This window comes from Peromyscus eremicus, chromosome 2 (assembly GCF_949786415.1).
Source record: "Peromyscus eremicus chromosome 2, PerEre_H2_v1, whole genome shotgun sequence".
NCBI lineage: Eukaryota > Metazoa > Chordata > Mammalia > Rodentia > Cricetidae > Peromyscus > Peromyscus eremicus.
The window spans coordinates 115,985,824-116,008,646 of NC_081417.1; the positions used below are offsets into that span (position 1 = coordinate 115,985,824).

Genomic DNA, 22,823 nt, shown 5'->3' on the forward strand with positions numbered 1-22,823 from the left:
TCTGACTGAGTAAACACTCTGCTATCGGTCCAGCATGTCAATGGAAACAAGCTCTCTCTCATTTACAAAAAGATTTATCATTTTTATGTTATGTATATGGGTGTTTTGCCTACATGTATGTATGTACTACAAATACATGCATGCCCTGGTGCCTGTGAGGCCAGAAGAGGGTGACAGATCCTCTTGAAACCGAAGTTACAGAGTGGGTGAGCAACCATACGGATGCTGGGAACCAAACCTGGGTCCTCTGCAAGAGCAGCAAGTGCTCTTAACCACTGAGCCATGGCTCCAGCTCTGATTCACAAGCTTTCTTTATTGTCTGCATTCCCCCTTGGTGGTTAATGTTAGGAAATGTGCAGAATACATTTTTACTGTAATTTGATTTACAAAGACAAACTTCCCAGTGGAAATGGTCTAATCCTCCTGCTACAATGGGCTCACAGAATGGTGGTCTTCTGTTTCAGGTACTTGGGCTACATGTGCGACCTACTTGCAGACAAGCCCTACCGCCCTCACTTCAAGCCACTGACGATCAAGGCGATCACTGTCAGCCCAATTCCCTTCTTCAATAAGCAGAGAAATGGGTGTCGCCCATACTGCGATGTACTGATTGGAGAAACTAAAATATACTCAACATGCACAGATTTTGAACGAATGAAGTAAGTCCCAATGTTTTCTCTTCTTGCATGCTTAATTCCTGTGTAAGTGGGATTCTTCCTGCTTATTACTGTGTAATTTTTTTTTAAAAGCCCAACATCAAAGGTAAGCACAGCTGAATCCAAGGACTTTTCTCCTTTATACACAGTGGTACTGTGTTCTGAAGGACAGTGCTTGGGTGTCCAGATGATAGGGGTGGATGGTCACAGAGGACCTGGACATTTAAAAAGGAGACTCAGTGATTTGGATAGATGACTGTACTAGTTACTTTTAAATTGATGTGACAAGACATCATGACCAAGGCAACTTAGAGAAAAAAGAGTTTACGTGGAATTATGGTTTCAGATGATGAGTTCATGACTATCATGTGGGGAGGATGGGAACAGGCAGGCAGACAGGCAGGCAGTGTGCTGGTGCAGTGGCTGAGAGCTCACATCTTGACACAACAATCAGGAGGCAGACAGAGCTAACTGGAAATTATAGGGTGGGTTTTTGAATCCTTAAGCCTGCTCCCAGTGATGCACCTCCACCAATAAGGCCACACCTCCTCCAATAAGGCCACACCTCCTAATCCTTCCCAAACAGTCCCACCCACTGGGAACCAACTATTCAAATATATGAGCCAGTGGGGCCAAGTCTTGTTCAAACCACCATAATAATGATGTGCTTAAAGTACTTATATGATCTGTAAAGAAGAGCATGCACCAATCGGAAGTCCTTGGGATTTAGGAGACAAGGGAGTGGCTGGTAACACAACCTAGACTTAGTTGGCAATAGGTTAATCTAGGAGTCAGATTTCTAGACCCTGGGAAAGTATGATATTTCTCTTTCTATTCTGACCTTGGTTGGATTTTACTGAATGAGGCATGGTGATTTGAGAAAAACAAGATCTGTCTAGAAGTCCAGAGGAGATGGAGAGGGCCTACATTGGGTCAGTGCTCTACCAGCCCAGAAACACTCTGCATCCGGTCCACACTGCCTGCCTTCCTACCTCTGCACAAGACAGGAAGTAGTTTCTTGGTCCAAGTCTGGGCAAACAGGTCCCTTAGAGCCATTAAGGTGCATTCCTGTCTGTGAGGGTACCAGACTGTGGACACTTTCATGGTCTATTCTGATCTCCGTTTAAAGAGAGTACCGTGTCCAAGATGGGAAAATCTTCATCCCCCTGAACATCACAGCCCAAGGAGATGTCATTGTGTCCATGTACCACCTGCGGTCAACCATCGGGAGCCGGCTGCAGGCTAAGGTAAGCTTCAGGAGGACTCAGACTGTGAACCCACCAGAATTTGTAGTGTGAGCATTGCTGGGTCTTTTCTCTATATCACTTTGGGCTTGATTGACTTGTGAGTTTAGAGTGAGAAAAACCCTTAAAACCTGTTGATGTCTGTCTTCTTCATCACTGCAGGAGGGAATGGAGACTGAGGCAGGTTGTAACTTACACACAGTAATGGATAGACAGCCCCAGAACCTCAACAAGCCACATTCCTGAGAAGCCGAGTCTTTCTTTTAGTGCTGTGTTGAGGGGATCACTATAAAGTGAGGGATTTCAACTAAGCATGTGTATAGTTAAGAATTTTTCCCACCAAGAGATGGCTCAGCAGGTAAATGGTCTTGCCATCAAGCCTGATGACCTGAGTTCGATTCCCAGGATGCCTCCCCCAAATGCAGTGGTTTTTAGTGTATCCAAAAGGTGTTGCTCCTGTTACAATTCTCTTAAGAATTTTTTTTTTCATTAAAAGAAACCTTGCTCCATTAGCAGTCACTAACCATCCCTCCTTTCCTGCTTGCCTTCTGACCACTATGAATCTTTTTTCCTGCTTCTTCAGACTTTCTTATTTGGGAACATTTCATATAAATGGAGTCATACACTATGTGGTCTATTGTGACTGACTTTTTTCCCTCAGTATAATATCTTGGAGGTTTATTTGTGTTTTAGCATGTATCAGTATTTCATTCTTTTATATAGTTAAGTATATAAAATGGGGTATATCCATTGAATGGATATACCCCATTTACTGATTCTCCGTGTTTAGATTATTTCTACTCTTTAGTTGTTAGGAAAGATGTTGCAAGTAGTTATATCTTAATCAATCAAATATTTGCTAAGATCACATATTCCATCCATTGCCTAGGTGTTTTGGATTAGCAAAAGTAATATTGTATTCTTAGCTTTACAAAACAGACCTGAGGAGGGGGCAAGTCAAACATACATGAATATCCACTGCTGTATCAGAGGACGGAGGGGGTGCTGTCATTGGAATAGTTTGTTTTAGCTAGTAGTGATCAGGCAGACTATGGAGGTGGGCCTTGAAGGATGAGTTTGTTGGGTTGGAGAAGGACACCCTGGGATGAAAGAATGTATAGGGACATGGGACATCAGTGGGTAAGGAATTGACTTGCTCTTCTGGAGCAGAGAAACTAGAAATGAAGCTGGGAGTTCATTTAATATCCATATTCCAGAAAGAACTGTATAAAGAACCAATGGAAGGTACCAGCCCCCAAACCCAATTTTTGGTGTGGACTCCCTTTTTCTCCTACTTATCATGCTTCTTGCACATATTTTTAGGTGACCAACACACAGATATTCCAGCTCCAGTTTCATTCTGGATTTATACCACTGGACACAACGGTTTTAAAGTTCACTAAGTAAGTGATGCATGGCCTGAGGTTGTTACCACCATAACCAGGAAGCCCTGATTGTCTGTAGCAGCATGTTGCCATCTCCAAAGTCCTACACTGCAGACTGTTGAGTGTGGTTTCACTGCACAGAGAAGCTGCATGCATTTGAAATTCTTTAGTTGAGTATGGTTGGTCTTAAGAAGAAGTGGATATGGACCACAGGGTTAACTAGAATGGCCTAAAGTTCCATGTTAGGGAACAAAGGATTATGAACTCGATCCTCTGTGTTTGTGGATGTTTATGCCCAACAGGAATGACAGTTTAATTCCTGGAACGGCATAAACAGTGGCCTCTCATAAGGGGAGTCTGGCTATAGCACTGTGAAAGAGGTTCTGGGGAAGCCAGCTGCACCAAATATTGACCTGAGGTTGCTATAACATAATGTGGCTGCGGATCTCAGGGTTGTGACTGAATCTGGAGTGGTGGGTGGTTGCTGGATCCGGAGACAGGGAGCTATGAAGGATTCAGGGGTTCAGGCTGAGAAGGTAGCTTTGGGTCTGTCTCATTATTTTGATGACCCATTTAGCCATGCCAGTATATACTGGCCAGATTTATCAACCCTGCTTCTCACAGTGCTTTTATCAGTGTGTTTGTCAAACGATTTGAGCAAATGCTATTCCGTTTTCTCTAGATGAGGCATAGCAAAGCACAGTAACACCTGGCTAGTGACTGAGTCTACCCAGAAGGGAGTTTCAAGCTGGACTCTTTCAGCTTGAGCTGAGTCTCGTGTTGAGCATCCTGCTGATTGCTCTGCTTGTGCTGTTGTTTGTCTTTCCATCAGGCCTGAGTTGGATGCATGTGATGTACCAGAAAAATATCCTCAGCTGTTCCAAGTGACACTGGATATAGAAGTACAGCCCCAAGACAAAGTGATCGACTTAACTCCACCATGGGAGCACTATTGCACAAAAGATGTGAATCCCAGCATCCTCTTCTCCTCTCAGCAGGAACATCAGGATACTCTGGCCTTAGGAGGTATGAGTCATGGGCTGCTTTGGGTTTTCAGGGTGAGGCCTCTGAGTTACGTACTATATTGCTTTGTTTCCTGTGTTCGGTGGCTTTTGTCTTGCAGGTCAGGCTCCAGCAGATCTCCCTCCAGACCATCCCAGGAATCTTGGGCAAGGTGGCTTCTTTGCCTCCCTGTGTTGGCAAGGTATGGCAGAGCCTCTAAGTTAGGATGATTAGGTGATTGAGTGACTAAGTTGTCTAGTGGTTTTATTAAGACACTTCCTGAAGCAATCTCAATTCAAGTTTCCTTCCTCCCTTATTTCTAACCCTCCCCTTCATTTGTTTTTCAAATCAGGCAATTTGCCTGCTTTCAAGTCCACGAGTGCACAGAATGACCAGAAGGCCAATGGAGGTTAAATTCTCTCTTCTTTGTTTGCGCGGTATTTCCAAACCACATCTTCCGAAATTGATGAACTGTGATGTATGCGAAGATCTCTCTTTAGGCTGCTGACAACTGACAGAGACTAACAAAGAGTTCAGTTTCCTGCCTGCAGGCAAATATTCTAAAGACACAAAATGGAGTATTGTCTTAGCACTGCACCTCTAGCAAGGCAGGATGGGTCTTGCCCTGGCCTGGTGAAGGAAGTCACCTGGCCTGTATCTCTGCTAGTTGCTTTAGCAATCATTAACCCAGACAGGGCTCTACCACTGTGCTATTTTCTCCCATACCCGGAGGCATTTCCAGACCCCTTCTCCAGCTAGCACTTTACATTACTAGCACATCACATTACTAGACTTTACATTACTAGCACTTTACATTACTAGCACATTACATTACTACATTACTTAAGGAGACAGCCACGGGCATTCTAGTTAGGTACGCTGGCCACTCTTGCTTTGCAGTTGGCAGAGGTTAGCTACAAAGTGTGGTACAGAATCGAATAGTCAAGACTTTAGATGTGAAAGGGGTGAGAATTCAGCTTCAGGTATGGCCTAGGCAACATTTTCTTGATTGACCTTCCTCGGATGTGTGGATGTAACACAGTATTCCTACAGCCTGTAGATGTTTTCAGTGGTAGGCTGAAAAATATTTATCTGATTCCTTTGGGTGAAAAGGTTTGCTTACAGAATTTTCTTTTGAAAAATGCAATGGAAACTTCTCAGACTTGGAAGCCCAGCCAGATGTAGCTTGCAGATGGATCATCAGCCTCTTCTTGGTCCTTACCCTGTATCTTCTCACAGTCATGGCTTCTAATAAAACATTCCTCTCACCTTCCCATTGTCATGTTAATATGCAGAAATAATTCCTGTATGGGGCTAGAGAGATGGCTTAGTGGTTAAGAACACTTGATGCTCTTACAGAAGACCATCTATAACTCCAATCGCAGGGGATCTGATGTCCTCTTCTGGCCTCCAGAGGCACACACACGGTACACAGACGTGTATACAGTCACTCACATGTAAAATCTTTTTAAAAAGAGAGAATCTCTGTTTTTAGCATGGGTACATTCTCTTATCTGCTTGGGGCTTTTACATTTTGCAAAGGTATGTGAAATATATTACTTAACATCACTAGTGACATCTCAGATGACAACCTGCAATCATACATCAATGTTTCTGCAGCGGGACATATAAGTAGTAACTTGCGTGAGGCAGCAGAAGCCTGAAGGTAGCTTCATATACCCATTCTGAGAACGCTCTTCAGCTGAGCTCCCACCACCAAACTTAGATCAGCCTCGCCCTTCCCACAGGTCTTCGTGGTTCAGAGTTGGGGTTCACAAGTGTGAACCTGACCCCGATTTAGATTGTGGGTCTGTCTGGTGTGAGATAACAAAGTGCTATGGGAGATGGTCTCGAGCAGGACCTGGAAAAGCACATAGAAGCCTTCCATTTCTCCCCGGCGGAAGCGTCTTTCCTAAGCCCATTTTGTGGGAAAATATCTCCTTTCAGGATGGTGGGAGGACCGTGAGGCAGAGCCGTTGAATTTGCTTCTTAGGGTGTGTTGCTTCTGCTTCAGGCCGTGTGGAGAAACAAAGGGCAGTGTGAGGTGTCCGCAAAGGGCGAGCCGTCACTGTCGTTTTCTGTGGCGCCCCACATAGTGTCTGGAAATCGGCATCGAGGTGCTACTTGCTATTGATTTGAGTTCTTTTTATTACCATCTCATGTCATTATTACAGCAGCCTGAGCACTGTGCAGTATTTATTACCCCTGTTTTTCTGAGGAGGAAACTAAGACACCGAGAAGTAAAGTTACTTGCTCAGGGTTGCGCAGCCAGTGAGGGGTGGGGCTGCGTTCCGTCCTTAAGCTGCCGAGACCCAGAGTTTTTCCTCTCAGTCCTTATGTTATATTGCCTTGCAGATGTTGAACAAATAGCTGAGAATGATCTGAAATCAAACAGTTATTGCATTGGCAGGGTTCTGAAAGCACTGTTTGCTCAGGGCTGGTAGATCTTCTCTTTCTGGAACAATGTACTCGTAGCAAACCTCGCTTGTTCCAGCCGTCAGTCATACAATCTTTTATTTGCACATTTGGCCTTTCTTAGATCAGAAATCAGAGAAGTCGTTCTGTGAGGAGGACCACGCTGCCCTGGTGAATCAGGAAAGTGAGCAGTCGGACGATGAACTACTGACCCTCTCAAGCCCGCATGGCAATGCCAACGGGGACAGGCCTCACGGAGCCAAGAAGCCCAGCAAGGAGCAGGAGGCAGCGGCCCCTCCTCCCGCGGAAGAGGTGGACCTTCTGGGCCTGGAAGGGTCTGATGTGAGCACGAACTTCTCTCCGCTGGCAGCTCCTCCCAGCAATTCTGAACTGCTGAGTGACCTGTTTGGGGGTGGAGGTGCCACAGGTCCTGCCCAGGCGGGGCAGGCTGGGGTAGAAGACGTGTTTCATCCCAGTGGACCTGCGTCTGCGCAGTCCACACCACGCCGCGCTGCCACCTCCGCCTCCGCATCGCCAACCCTAAGAGTGGGAGAAGGTAATCTTCCCATATTTCTGTTATCTCAGATTTCAGAAATAACTTGGGCCACGCACACAAAACTCAAATGTTTTCGTAAGCAGAACTTTTCTGATTTCTTGGAAAGTTCCTTGGGAGATCATAAGGAAAATACAAACATTGTCCTTTTTTGATATATTTGAACTCCATAGTTTTTTTTTTTAATCTAAATCTTTTATTTTTTGAGGATTTCATCCGTGAGTACTGTATTTGCATCATTTCACCCTTCCCCCAACTCCTCCCATATCCCCCTCACTCCCCTTTCAAATTCATAATCTCTCATTTCTTAATTATTATTGTTACATCTATATCTACCTACTGAGTCCCTTTACTGTTGCTCATATGTGTTTAGGACTGACTGCTTGGTATTGGTATTTCATCTCCGGGGGAAAAAATAGAGTCTCCCTTGCTCCAACAGCCATTGATTTTCTATAGCTCTTCGTCTAGGGTTGGAGCCTTGTAAAATTCCCTCTGTCTGTGTTGGCATGTCCACTGATGTGCTCACTGTGAAGGTCTTGTTTAGCCAGCCATATTGTTGAGATGTCATGGGTGCAGCTTTCCTGTAACATCTAGAAGACACTATCTCGAAGCAGGCATCCCGATCCTCTGGCTTACCTGCATGCCCTTATTTCCTTTCCTTGGAGCTTAAGCCTTGAATCTGCTTTAGTTACTTCTGCTTGGAGATGGAGATGGATGAGCTGTTATTTACTACAGCAGCTGATACTGGTGTGATACTCGCCACTTGCCAGATATAGAATATATGATTAAACATGACTCAGTTCTTATAAAAATCAATACACAGATGCTATCGTTATCTCCACTTCATAGCTGAGGAAATAGAAGCTTCCAGTTTAATTAGCAGCATTTGTTCAAACAGCTGGGCATTGATGGAGCCAGGGTCCCAACTTGACCTGTGGACTCAGAGCTTTCCCTCAGACCTCTGGTAATACTTTCTTTGAATTCTAGTGTTCTGGATATCCCCTTGCTGTAGACAGAAGTGTTTGGGTACATCAGAATATGCTTGAGGGGCCCAGGCCAGCAGCATGGTTGGGGAGAGAAGTGTGGCTGGTCTTTGTAAGGAGTCTGAGCCATACATACTTAGATAGTTTCACTTGACACACCACCACAGACTTCATTTTCCAGGTCAACCTTCCCTTTTCCCGGTCAGCCACAGCATTAACATTTGCAAGATGATGTAGCTGGGTCACAGAGATTCATTACAGCTTCAGAATAACCAGCACAAACCGGCTACCCCTGTGACTCTCACCCTTAAGATGATGCTGCATTAGAAAGGGTAAAGAGATGAGTCTCAACCATCTAGGCTTGGGGGATGCTACAGGAACCTTCCCGCATGCTAATCCTTCACCTTCTCTGGAGGCTCTGGGCTTGGCTTGGCTTGTGAAGTTCTGCTGGATGCCTCTTTTGTGAGAAAGGGAATTAGAATCACAGAGTTCAGGTGCAGAGTTTCAGTTGGTGGTGGCTGGATGTGAACCCGGGAGCTTGTATCCTACATTGTCGCTCTTCTGTGCTTTGCTTTCTTCCATCTGGTTCCTGTTTGTCAGGATGAATGAAAGGTCCGTCAGGGAAACAAGATCCCAAGATAGAAATCAGCAGTGTTCCATGGCTGAGTTTTAAGACAAACTATTCTAAGGATGTTTGATAATTTAACTCTTCATAGTCCTTTGCTGCTAGGTGTATTCATATTGGAGCTGGAAGGCACTGTTGACATTAGTTAATTCTGTCTGTGAAATCATAGGTATGCTGTCTGAGCATACCCAGCTATTAATGGCAGACCTAGATGTAAGGCTCAAGTATTCTGTCCCTCCAAAAAGAAAGAGAACACCAATCCTAGAATTAATGGCTGCATTTGAATCACAGGACTAACACTTAACTATCCAGAGAGTCTGGTTAAAAATTTAATTTGGCCGGGCGGTGGTGGCGCACGCCTTTAATCCCAGCACTCGGGAGGCAGAGCCAGGCGGATCTCTATGAGTTCGAGGCCAGCCTGGGCTACCAAGTGAGTTCCAGGAAAGGCGCAAAGCTACACAGAGAGACCCTGTCTCGAAAAACAAAAACAAAAACAAAAAAAAAAAAAAAAAAAAAAAAAATTTAATTTGGCTGGGTGTGGTGGCGCACACCTTTACCACAGCACTTGGGAGGCAGAGGCAGGTGGATCTCTGTGAGTTTTAGGCCAGCCTGGTCTACAGAGCATGTTCCAGGACAGCCAGGCCTACAGAGTAAGTCTGTCTCAAAAACAAAACAAAACAATGAAAACCCTCTTAATTTGCTTAGTTGAGGATAATACTTGTGGACATAATGGTAAAGACTAACTCTTGAGTTTTCATCTGTAGTATGCATGTTTCATCTTTGGTTATTAGAGAATTTCTACAACAAGGCGATATTAAAAGTGCTCCAGTCATCTAAGGAGTCTTTAGTGTCTTCTCCACTGGTTGGCTTCAACTAGAAACAGGTGGGCTTACCCCTTGTCCTCTTACAGTCACACTGCAAACCCCAGAGTCCTTGTGTCAGAGAGGATGAGGTCTCCTGAATACTAAGTAGGGCAAGGGATGTACATCCTGGACTACATTGTGGGTACACCACAACAAGCTGATCTGCTGCCCCTGCCCCACAGGTGTTGAGAGAGCCTTGTGCCAATGACGTCATAGCTGTAGACGTGTGAGCCACATGCCCCACTGCATCGTGACAGTGGGAAGTGTTTGTTCACTGGTTTGGTTCTCAGGCTCTATTTCTAGAATGGGTCAGCCTCGCTCCAGGAAGTAGGCTGTCATCAGCTTGGTGCCTACAGATTTGGAAGTGACATCTCACTTTAGGTAGCTCAAGGAGGTTTTGTTCCTTGCTCGACAATGAGAAATCCAAGGGCAGTTGTCTCCATGCAGCTTGATGATGGGCAGGCATCTTGTTCATTTCACGACTGATGCTTGTGGGGATAATCTGGAGCCTGGAGCTGGAAGATTTGAATGTGAGTCTATCGTAGTGTTTCCTGGACTTGAACAAGAGCAAGTTTCTGAATCTCAGTTTCCCCAGGGCCCAGTGAAGGTGACAGCACTTCTGTTTGCCAGGAAGAAACTGAGGACCACCCAAGGTCTTCTCCGTAACACAGTAGAGCCCCAGGAAGCTTCACTGTTACTGACAAGCAGGGCCTCCCACATTCCTAGCTTCCTCACAGCTTTCTCTAGCTCCTAGCAGGCTGTGGAGTCAGTGTTTTAGAAATGCTTGTATCCTGTGGACTTGAGAGTGCAGCTTCGCTCACTGCTCTCATTTTATTCTGTTTTTAGTTTTCAAGTGAGCTGAAGGTCCCTTAAAAACATAGGTCCCTTTTCTTACATAACTCAGGCTGAGCTTGAACTCTCTGTGTAACCCAAGATGACCTTGAACTTCTGATCCTCCCATTTCCACCCTCTAAATGCTAGGATTACAGGGATGTACCACTATGCCTAGTCTTCTGTGGTGCTGGGTGTCAAACCCAAGCTTCATGTATGGTAGGCAAGCACTCTACGGATTGAGCTACATTCCTGGTCCTGTCGGTGGGGCTTTCTGCTCCTTGTCTTTATAGCAGCGCACCCCTGCCTGGTTTTTCCCCATTAATTCCTTTTACATGAGCACTCATTAGTCCCTGGACCCCTGTAGTCTATACGTGGTTTAGGCAGCCCAGGGATTCATCTGTGTTAATCTGTGTTCTCAGCTAGTCTGTAACTCTGATTTGCTGCTTCTATGTTATTAAGATTTTCAGAAGCTGGCTTGAGGGGATGGCTCATTGAGTAAAACAGCTTGCCACACAGGTGTCAGAACCTGAGTCTGAACTCCCAGAACCCACATAAAAGCTGGACATGTAGTGTGAACATCTGTAATCCCAGCACTTCTACAAGGAGATGGGAAGCAAAGGAAGACAACCACAGAAGCTCCAGGCCAGCTAGCCTGATGTGTGCAGCAGAAAAACAAGACAGTCTCAAACAAGGCAGAAGATGAGGACAGATACCTGCACTCTGTGGTGTGCTACACACACACACACACACACACACACACACACACACTCACACACACTCACACACACTCACACACACCATGCACACACATGCAGGATTTATTAAAGGTGCTTTAACCCTCATTTAGAATTATGCCTTTCGAATAAATAAACCCAGAGTCTTTCATCTACATGGGTGGGATAATCCCTGTTGGGACCCACTGTTAGTTCTGGAGGAAGTTCTAAGTCTAGGAAGGGGTGAGGAAGGTCAAGAAGAGGCAAGCTTCAGCCTGGTCTTTCAAGTGTTTGGCAAGTTAATAGCCTTCAATATCCATACAGCAATTACCTGACAGGATCAAGAAATAAATGCATCTCTCCTTTGTTTTCTAGGTACCACCTTTGACCCTTTTGGAGCCCCTGCTAAGCCACCGGGTCAGGATTTGCTGGGCTCCTTTCTGAACACTTCCAGCGCTTCTAGCGACCCCTTTCTGCAGCCCACGAGAAGTCCTTCCCCTACAGTGCATGGTAAGAAAGTGTTTTCTATGATGCTTAGTGGAGTAATGGAGTGGTTTTCCACAAGACAATGCTAAGTACTGAGATGTGAATATAAAAGCATCTGTGTGTGTGTGTATGTTTGCAAAAATTTTGGAAATTAATAATTTGTTAACATGCTAAAAACTCTTCAATTTCTTACCGGAAAGAGACTCATTTAACATTTAACTTGGTTTCACGATGGTCCTGAAACAAGTAGGCTGTGGATTTCTGTTTGTTTTTACACTAGAGCTGCATACCCAGAAGCAGAGGGCATCATTAATTATAACTGTTACTACTTTGTGTATCAGTGAAAAAGAGAAATGCTCCCACTTTTAATAAATTGGAAGCTATGTCCTAGTTGCAGAAATCTTTGAAATGTAAAAAAAAAAGGGACTATTACATTAGTAAGATATGATGTTAGCATTCCATAAATTATCAATTGTCAGAGCAGAGTTTGGGACATGGTACATGGATGTGTGGGATCACCTCTGTCTGATATGACACTACTAGATGTGCGTGGCTACAGAGCACTCGAGATGAGCACTCGAGATGTGGTTAGTCTGAATTGAAATGTGCTCCACATGTAAGGCAAACACCAGATTCCAAAGTTTACTGCACATAAAAGAATGCAAGATATCTTCATATTTTTATAACGGTCCCCTCATTAGAATAAGATTTGGGTTATCTGCTCAATAAATTAATATCATATTTTACTGATTTAAGAATTCTGTTTTTCCACATTTCAAATGCAGGGGTGATGATTAATGTTACCATTATTTTCTCTTTTACATATAATTCAGGTCATCTATGAACTCATAGTGGTTCCTTATTTTACCCAACATAAGAGCCAACATTGAGTACCCTGGTCATAGCCTGTGTAGACCCCATTTACTCTACCCCAGTCATAGCCTGTGTAGACCCCATTTACTCTACCCTGGTCATAGCCTGGGACCTCATTTCCCAGTTTTCCTCCTTTCTGTCTTCATTCCAGCCCTTTTGGTCTCTTCCCCCCACCCCGCCTCATTTTCATCCTGATAGATGTAAGACAAACAGAATGTAGAGGAAGCCAGATGGCAAATGTTGACAGAGCTCTCTACTTTGGGCCTTTTGTTCATGGGTTACTGTGGAGCCAGAGCAGAAAGGAAAGAGCCATCATCCCTGATAATGGTGTGTGCTTTTTAATTAATTATCTGATAGGAAGGTGCAGGATATGTTGACAGTAGGTAAATAAAACAGGTAACTATGAAGCCTAGAGTGCTGATCCTGGGGCCTTGGGGCCTTTGTGGTGTGTGTGGGTGTGTGTGTGTGTGTGTGTGTAGTGTGGTGTGTGTGTTTTCAATCCCACTTGTAATGCTAGTAGACTGAATTCTACTTGCTGATTTTTATGGGCAAAGTCCTAGGGAGATTCTTCCTCCAGTAGCACATTTCACTTCAGTTCCACTCACAACTTCTTGAGAGGTCAGAATGATCTCTCTTGAAGCTCTAATGGGTTTCTTTTTGAGTGACAGTAGACACGTACCTGCCACCAGCATAGTGGGAGATAGATAGTTTTTGCCCAATTAGTGTTCTGAATGGCTCATTCTTCTCAATCCATGCCACAGCTGAGGAGGAAACAAGATCCCAGTTCTGAGTGGTTCATGCATTGATGCTCTTGTCAGTACTAAGCTGGGTTGAGTTTAAGGATATCTTCCCCCTTTTTGCGTAGCCCAGGATGTTAAGTATGTTAGTGGGGTGCACGAAGATGAGTAAGACAATTCCCACATTCAAGGAACTCAGCATTAAATGAGGACAGACATGTGCACAATTGTAATTCCAAGTGGGTGGACATGGAGGTACCACAAAGGTGAGGCAGAGAATGAACAGAGAAAGCCTATGGTTTCTACCAAGCTCTCAGAAACTATCCCTGTTGCAGAGTGGGGTAAAAGCCCAGGAGGAGGAATGGATCCATTAGATAGTGAGAAGCCATGCGAAGCCATGCAGGCTAGAGAAGACAGCTTTGTTCTGTGCAAACTCAGCTGTCTTGTTCTCATTCATCTTGTCTCCGTTTGCAGCTTCCAGTACACCTGCTGTGAACATCCAGCCAGATGTTGCTGGAGGTTGGGACTGGCATGCCAAACCAGGTAAAGACCAGTAGGTTATTTTTTGTACACGAGTGACCAGTGGCAAACGCATGGTCCTTCACCCAAGATAAGGTGGATACTTGGAATATTATAGTCCACTGTGTAGTTTGATTATTCCTAATGATCCGCATTGTAGCAGCACTTTTCCCAATGCACTTGATGATGACATGATATATATATATATATATATATATATATATATATATAAAATATAAATTATATGTTATATTTTTATAAATATATTATATATACTACATATAGTTATATATATTTGTCTTATAAAGTTAAACTGCAAGTGTATCCGTATATATATCGTTTAACTTTACACGACTCATCTGCGGTATATCTGTGTCCACAGTAGAATTAGATGGGTCTGAATTGGTTCTACCACTTAGAATCTCCTGGATTCTTTCTTCTTGGATAAGTCTCAGCTTCTGTTTTCTTATCTGAGAAATGGGGCTAACCATGCTTATCCCACACAGCAGAGTAAGTATAAGTAAAACAGTGTAGATGTATCCTCCCTCATTGCTCATGACTGAAACTTTACACCCACCAAGTAGTACCTCCCATGGCTTCCTTTCCCTAGCCCCATTTTCTTTCTTTTCTTTCTTTCTTTCTTTCTTTCTTTCTTTCTTTCTTTCTTTCTTTCTTTCTTTTTTTCTTCCTTCCTTCCTTCCTTCCTTTCTTTCTTTCTTTCTTTCTTTCTTTCTTTCTTTCTTTCTTTCTTTCTTTCTTTTTTTTCCGAGACAGGGTTTCTCTGTGTAGCTTTGCACCTTTCCTGGAACTCACTTGGTAGCCCAGGCTGGCCTCGAACTCACAGAGATCTGCCTGGCTCTGCCTCCCGAGTGCTGGGATTAAAGGCGTTCACCACCACCGCCTGGCCCGTAGCTCCATTTTCAATGAGTGTAACTGAATAAGTCCTCTCCTAAGTGGAATGTCACAGCATCTGTGATTTTGTGAGTGGCTTATGTCATTTTATAAGACGTCTCAAGGTTTATCCACATTGTAGTCCCTAAGAACATTTCTTTTTAACCCAGCTCTTATTTTGCTGTCTACATACACCATATTTTTTTCTGCCTTCCATTTTCAGTGGACAGGGATGATGTGCAATGACCATGGTTGTGTAATGTCTCCTTAAGGTCATTATTTTAATTAATACCTTGGATATGCTCTCAGGAACATGGTTGCCGAAGCATGGCAGTTCTGCTCTTAGCTTGTGAAGAGCCTGCATACTGTTGCCCACAGTAACTGTACCATTCTGCATCCCTGCCAGCAGTGTGCAAGGAACCCATTTCCTTCTCATTCTTACACTTTTTTTTTGAACAAATCCTGACAAGTGTAAGATAATACCTCAATTTTTATTTGATTTGCATTTCCCCTAATAATTACTGACTGTGGTGATTTGAACAAGAATGACCTCCGCAGGCTTATATATTCCAATAGTTGGTCCCAGTTGATGGGACTGTTTGAGAAGTGGGTGGTGTGTCACTGGGAGTGGACATGTAGTTTCAGAACCCCACCCCATTCCCAGTTAGCTCTGTGCCCCGTGGATAATATGTAAGCTCTGGTTACTGCTTCAGCACTGTGCCTGCTCCTGTGCTCCCCACCATGGTGGTCAGGGACTCTCACACCCTGGAACTGTGAGCCCCAATCAACGTTTTCTTCTGTGAGTTGCTGTGCCCCATCACAACAATAGAAAAGTCACTAAGACAGTGATGTTGAGGATCTTTGTATGTGTTGTGATCATTTGTAAATCTTCTTCTTTGGAGAAATGTCCTTGGCCTATTTTTAAATCAAGTCATTTGTCAATTTATCATTAAGTTGTAGTTGCTTTATATATATTCTGGCTCAAACTCCCTATCCGAATAATGGTTGGCAATATTGTCCCCCATTGTATACTTCACTTTTTCCCTCTGTTGACTATTTCCTTGTCATACAGGATTTTCTAGTTCAATTTGTCTACTTTTTACTTTTATTACCTGTGACTTTGAATTTTTTTCTTTAAGTTAAGGGGCTGGAGAGGTGGTTCAGTGGTTAAGAACACTGCTCTTACAACAGACCCAGCTTAGATTCCGGGCACCCACGTGGTGGCTCACAATGGTCTATAATTCTAGTTCCAGGGGACCTGATGCCCTCTGCTGGTCTCTGTGGGGATTGCAGACACTTTGTGCACAGACATATGGTGCAGGCAAAACATCTGTGCACATAAAATAAGATACTCATAAAAAATTTTAAGTTAAAAATGTTACAGTTGAAAGATGATAAGCAAGATCCCCAGGGTGGTGGGGAGAGTTCAGATCCAGCCTGACTTCAGATCTATGAAAAAAGAGAAAGCTGGGATGGGAGTGGTAAACATGGAAAATAACATGCATGGCCAGGGAAGAGCCGATGCCTGATCTGTGTCTTACCCTTGCTTCGGGTCACCACTCACCTAAATCAGAGTAATAGCATCTAGGGACTTCTCACTCATTTCCAAACCCCATCCTAATTTGCCTTTAGGGGCAGCTGGGCAGGAGCTCTGAAACCCCGACTCTCCGCATCCTGCTTCAGGGAACTAACTCATTTTCAATGATCTCCATTCCTTTCCAGGGGGTTTTGGAATGGGAAGCAAGTCAGCGGCCAGCAGCCCGACAGGTTCATCACATGGCACCCCTACCCATCAGAGCAAGCCCCAGACTCTGGATCCCTTCGCTGACCTGGGCACACTGGGTATGAACTTATCAGATTACGATCTGAATAGGACTCGATGTTAACGTCAGCTGAGGCGGGACAGAGGCCCAGCTCCACACTGATCCTATAGCAGCGCGAGACTTCCCTTAATCTTTCTGAGACCTCAACTCGGGTAAAACTGGATCCTTGGCCTCAATGCAAAGTGGAATTGGAGTTTAAGCACCAGTGTTAAGAGAAAGGGAGGCACCAGGGAAGAAATGAAAACGTGCTAGAGAACATGGGTGTGGGCTTCTCAAAGTAGAGCCCCATGTAATGTCTTAGCATCAGCCGTGTAGACTGTTTAGATTTCTTTCAAGTTATATCTCGAAGGGTTGTTAGCAGCTTTTTTGTGTCCATTTCAACTAATGAGGTTATAGAGTGGCTCCAGAGGTGCCCTGGGTGGGATTATAATTTGATAAAAACAACACAACACAACAACAACAACAAAAGCAGGAGCCACTAGGGTCACACACGGGGTTTAGAGCATGCACTTTCACCTACCGTAAAGGAGATTTTCTGGTGAGATTCATAGAAAAGTGAAGGTTTACCCCTGGGAAGAGAGAAAGGCTTTGGATAAATATTATGTTAGAATTCTTCATCCTCAGTCCCAAACAAGCCAAATACAAAAGCAGCGGAGGGAAATAAGGGATTAAGATTGGGGCATACATTCATGAAAATAGAAATGAACAAATTAATACAAGAAATAAAGCAATGAAGAGAAGATTGATAAGTAAGATGGGCAGACCTTCACCGAACTATAGAGAAGACCCACATGGGTAAAATTAGAGATGAAAAAGGGTAAATTATACTGGGCGGTGGAGGGGCATGCCTTTAATCTCAGCACTCGAGAGGCAGAAGCAGGCACATCTCTGTGAGCTCAAGGCCAGCCTGGGCTACAAAGTGAGTTCCAGGAAAAGTGCAAAGCTACACAGAGAAACCCTGTCTCGAAAAACCAAAAAAAAAAAAAAAAAAAAAAAGAAAAGAAAAGATAAAGGGTAAATTACAACGGATATCAGTGAAACTCATAAATTCATGAGAACATACTTCAAAAATGTATATTTCGTTAAATTGGAAACCCTAGAAGAAATGGTTGCACTTCTAGATCATTTGACCTAACAAAGTTAAATAAAGATGAAAAGCAGTTCAAGAAGCCCTATAACAAGCAAGAAAACTGAAGCAGTGATTAAAAAAAAAAAAAAAGAGAATCTACAACTGAGAAACTCCAGGCCCAGATGTATTCATGGCTGAATTATACCAGAGTACTGCAGAGGAAGTAGTACCTGCTCAAAGCATCTGTAAAATTAAAAGAAAGGCCAGGTGGTGGTGGTGCACGTCTTTAATCCTAGCACTTAGGAGGCGGGGCAGGCAGATCTCTGTGAGTTCGAGGCCAGCCTGGTTTACAGAATGAGTTCGAAGACAGCCAGGGCTATACAGAAAAACCCTGTCTTGAAAAACCAAAAATAAATAAATAAATAAATAAATAAATAAATAAATAAATAAATATAAAAAAAAATAAAGGTACACATCCAGGAGTTAGTTTTATCCTGATATTTAAACCAGATAAAGTTACAACAACAACAGGAAATTACGGGCCAATCTCTCTGATAAAAATACTTGGAAACTGAATTCATGCAAAAAACGATCATTCACCATGATCAATTTAACTTCATTCCAGAAATGCTAGGATGGCTCAACATATGCAAATCAACAAATGTAATGCATCACATAAATGGACCCAAGAACAGAATTCTTGACAAAATCCAACATCCTTTGATGAAAGCTTTTGAAGAGCTAAGAATGGAGGGATGGAATCTTAACATAAAGTCTATATAGGACAGACCTCTAGCCAGTGCTAAACGAAGGTGGGGGCGGGGGGAAACTTGGCAACCCCCTTCTCACAACCTGACTTCTTAAACGTCTCTACTTTCTTTGGTATACAGCTTAGAAATTTTAAGTGATTTTTCTTCCCCACTGAAGTCACACAATGAACAGATACCAGTGAGAGCTATAAGCTAAAATTTTGGCTCTTTAGATGAGTTGTCTGATAATAAGAAGTAAGCATCCAGGGCTGGAGAGATGGCTCAGAGGTTAAGAGTATTGACTGATCTTCCAGAGGTCCTGAGTTCATTTCCCAGCAACCACATGGTGGCTCACAACCATCTATAATGAGATCTAGTGCCCTCTTCTGGCCTGCAGCCATATATGCAGGCAGAACACTGTACACATAATAAATAAATTTAAAAAAAAAAAAGAAGTAAGCATCCAGAAAATACAGCACTAACTCAGAAAAAAACAAAAGACAGAGGCCTCGAATGAACCAGTTCTAATACAAACATCAATGCCTAATTCCTCACTATGTATTCTGATGGAACTGGCCTACATGTGGCTTTGGTCAGGGAGGAAACCTTCTGAGTCCCAGGTGACCTCTTCTGGGATACACAGAGGCTAATGACCGAAGAAGTTCACCTTTGATCTGAGATCACTTAAGCCAGGGTCCAGGGACAGGAGAGGGCAGCAAGGGTGACTTCTAAATTGAAACCTGTGGTATGGTTAGGTGTGGGTAGAGAAAGGAGTCCAGTCAGAGGGGAGGGCTAAAATGACTGCTAGTGAGAAGACCTGAGATCTATGGAGATGAGGGGGTGAGAAGTGGGGCTGAGAAGGTAAAGCCGACTCAAGAAAGACTTCCGAGTTGCTTTACTCTAACTTGTGTGCAAATCTGGGAAGCAGTTAGTTTTGTCTTTTAGGAAGATTGTCTGAATTCAGGAATGGCGGAAACCACTTGCTATTTAATAGAGGAAATGAGTAGAAGTTGTTGGCAGGTCAAAAGGGAAGCTGAAGGACAGGGCAATTTTAATCCCTCTCAGACTTGCTAAAAGGGCTTGGAGAAAGACCACCTCCATTGTGAACCAATAAGCTTCAGTTTCCTCGTTTGGTAGGTATTTGTGACTATGCACCCTCTGCTAAGCGTTCTGGATGCAATAATGAATGAAGGCAGATAGCATTCTTGCCCAGAGGACCTTACCGTATGGAAGGAGAGAGAAACGTTAATCAAATATAAAATACCCACCGCGTAGGTGCTGTGCTAGGTGAGACATTGAATGAGAAGTTCCCTGGATAATCCCGATGCACAGTCAAGGTTGAAAACTGGGGCTTCTTCCACTTTTGTGGGGATGGCTGTGACCTGGGCCTAACAGCTCTGCTGTCTTTCGGCCAGTTCACTGCTTCGATAACATCAGCATGTGGTATCGTTGCATTTGAGTATGCCATATTCTGGAAAGGTAGATGTTACAAAGCCATACATCGTTGGCAGGTCCCTGGAGAGCGATGTCAGCACCCACCATTTCATTGCTGGGTCCACAGCCTGGTGTGTAGAAGATGCTCAAAGTGGTTCCTAAATAAACGAACAAGTGATGGGTTTGGTGGGCATCTGGGAGATGCGTTTAGTTCGTGAGGTTTTCTCCTATGAGTAGGAGATAAATCAAATGTTACAATGATGAACGGATGTATTTAGAACAAAGTAGGCATTCTTAAAATAGACAATGAATTTTTATTTTTCATATAAAATACCCAGCCTTATGTGTGTGTTGATGTGCTAGGGATAGGAGGGGCCAGGGGCCCTTGCAGAGGGCTCCTTGCTGTATGTTTCAAATAACAGCAGCAAGCAGAACATGCTGGTATTGCCTGTATTCCCAAGCACTTCAGGTGAGGCAGGAGGATCACCAGTTTGAGGCTAGCCTGGCATACCTAGGGAGCTTTAGACTATGTGGGTTATATAGTAAGACCTTGCCTCAAAAGAGAGGGTGATGATAGGAAATGACAGGGGCAGTGATAGACTCGTGTGACAGCCTGTGAATATTGTTTTCTATGACCAGATGCTTATTGAGTCCCTTACAACGTGTCAGACTTGTGGTTGGCATTGTTTTGTGATGTGTAATGTACCTGAGTTCACTTAATTCAGGGACTGTGAAGCTCTTCTTCTATAAACTGTGTGTTTATACTATACTTCTGATAAAGACATAGTCATTTCATAGATGAGAAAATTGAAGCTCACGGAAACGAACATTTCGTCTAGTTTTGGAAAAGCAAGAAGCCTTGTTTGTGCATAATCCCAGTGCCTGACATGGTACCTGGCACATGGTAGTCATCCAACAATGGTTGGTGGATGACTTAGAATCCATGCGTAAAAGAGAGAATGAATGGTACGTAAGTGCCACCCCTGAACTCCGGCAGTGGACTCGAAATTCAGTACCTATAATGCAGCATCCTAGTGTGAAAGGGAAGCGGAGTCTCGGGGTCCAAATGAAAGGGCACAGCTGTAGCAGAAAGACACAGTAAGGGGTAAGTTTTAGCAACAGCTCAGAGCTTTGGGAAGAGCTTGAGACTCTGGGTGCAGGGGTGCAGAGGTAAGATTCCCATGGTCAGGGCATTGCATTAACCAGCTGTGTGAGCGTGAGCTTGTTAATGAACCTTAGCTTTGAGTCGCTCTTCTTTAAACCCAGTCAGCGATACAATTTACCCACACTTGACAAACTGTTAGTTGTTTCATTATCGTTGTTATTTTGACTCTTGGAAGGATCAATGGAGATCAGGATATTTCAGCTTCTCATTTTTACCTCCACACATCCTGGCCCTCCTGCAAAGGAATGCAAGCAGTGTAAAACCAGAACCTGTTTGTGAAATTTAAAAACATCTATAGCTGCTCTTGTGTCCTAACCAGGCTTTTCCTTATAGCAAATGATAATTAATCCTAATAATTGTCATTTAAACAGAACCTTAAAGAGGCCATTTGTCTTATTGCCTGTTCTTGTCACTGGATAGTTTTGACTCTAAATAAAACTTGCTTAGTTTTATTTGGGGCAGGCTGGGCAGGGTGACACAGTCTGGCTCTTCTGGCTTGGACTCAATGGTCTAGTTCAAGTGTTTTGCCATATGCTGGCTGAGTGTCATAGAGACAAACCACTGAAGTATTCTGAGTTACTCTCTGTTCATCTGAAGAAATGAATGAGGTAAGGGGTACTCCCTAAAAGTAGCACTGGACTGATTAAGGAGATAACAGATATGCAGACATGCCTGCGATTTTGTTACCTTTTAGAGAGGTTAGTTCTGTTACCATCCAAAGCAGTTTCCAGTAAACTCATTGCAAGCAATGCCTTGCGACGCGAGTTCGAAGCCACTCCAAATCACCTTACCTCCTCTCTCTCTTTTCCTCCATAGGTAGCTCTTCATTTGCCAGCAAACCCACCACACCAACGGGATTAGGTGGAGGATTTCCACCTCTCAGCTCACCACAGAAAGCATCCCCCCAGCCAATGGGTGGAGGGTGGCAGCAGCCGGCCGGCTACAACTGGCAGCAGACGCAGCCTAAGCCACAGTCCAGTATGCCTCACTCCTCCCCCCAGAACCGACCCAATTACAACGTGAGCTTCTCAGCTGTGCCTGCTGGACAGAGCGAACGTGGGAAAGGATCTACCAATTTGGGTGAGGATGACGAGACGGGCCTGGTGCAGATGATCGGCCTGTGTGCTTACACTGCTGGGGATGTTATGTCTGAAGGAGATAAAAACCAGTCACAGAGTTTATGAGAGCGTCTTAGAGTTGAAGAGACATCAGGTGATCCACACCCCCAGGACTGTGTGTGGAGCACCTGGGCCTACCATAACTTCACACAGGTGTCATGTGACTATGGTCTTTCCTCTCTCGGTCTTTCCTTGTCCATGCTGGAGTATGAAGGAAGGCTTTTGTTAAAGTTTTTCAAACCTAGCAGAGCACTTGCTGTATTTTAAGTCTTAATACATGTTGATTGGAGGGGTAGATGGGACAGAAAATTATTTCCTTTGGAATAAGGAAGGTATTCTTAGGAGAAGAGGATGGGACCTGTCAAAATGGCTTCTTAAGGACAGAGATGGCAAAAGATTCCCAACAAGGAAAAAAAAAATACTGTGGGTTGATTACTACTGTTGTGGTTTTGTTCAGTTTTGTTTTCCAGTGAACACTGAGATAACCAGGCATGCTTTTAGCTCATTCTCATGACAACACTATATTGTTTCCTCATTTCTCTAGATTAAGAAACTGAAGTATAGACACCTGTGGTCATAGCTGGATTTCAGACACATAACATTTGTTTCCAGGATCTGCCTCTTCAAAAAGACCGAGAGAGGTTTAGTTCCCAACCAGACTTGCAGGGGAAGGGCACTCTGATCCA

The 22,823-nt window shown here is 43.8% G+C and overlaps 1 protein-coding gene across 1 annotated transcript in view; it reads left to right on the forward strand.

Annotated features, from left to right (window-relative positions):
• The window catches only part of Dnajc6 (DnaJ heat shock protein family (Hsp40) member C6), a 121,186-nt gene that overhangs the window by 93,192 nt on the left and 5,171 nt on the right, over positions 1-22,823 (forward strand). Inside the window, exons 7-16 of the mRNA XM_059254579.1 lie at positions 465-659; positions 1,786-1,903; positions 3,224-3,303; positions 4,118-4,311; positions 4,409-4,489; positions 6,827-7,258; positions 11,649-11,783; positions 13,844-13,912; positions 16,502-16,621; positions 21,836-22,099. Of these exons, the coding sequence (XP_059110562.1) occupies positions 465-659; positions 1,786-1,903; positions 3,224-3,303; positions 4,118-4,311; positions 4,409-4,489; positions 6,827-7,258; positions 11,649-11,783; positions 13,844-13,912; positions 16,502-16,621; positions 21,836-22,099 (1,688 nt within the window). The remainder of the gene's footprint in view (positions 1-464; positions 660-1,785; positions 1,904-3,223; positions 3,304-4,117; positions 4,312-4,408; positions 4,490-6,826; positions 7,259-11,648; positions 11,784-13,843; positions 13,913-16,501; positions 16,622-21,835; positions 22,100-22,823) is intronic.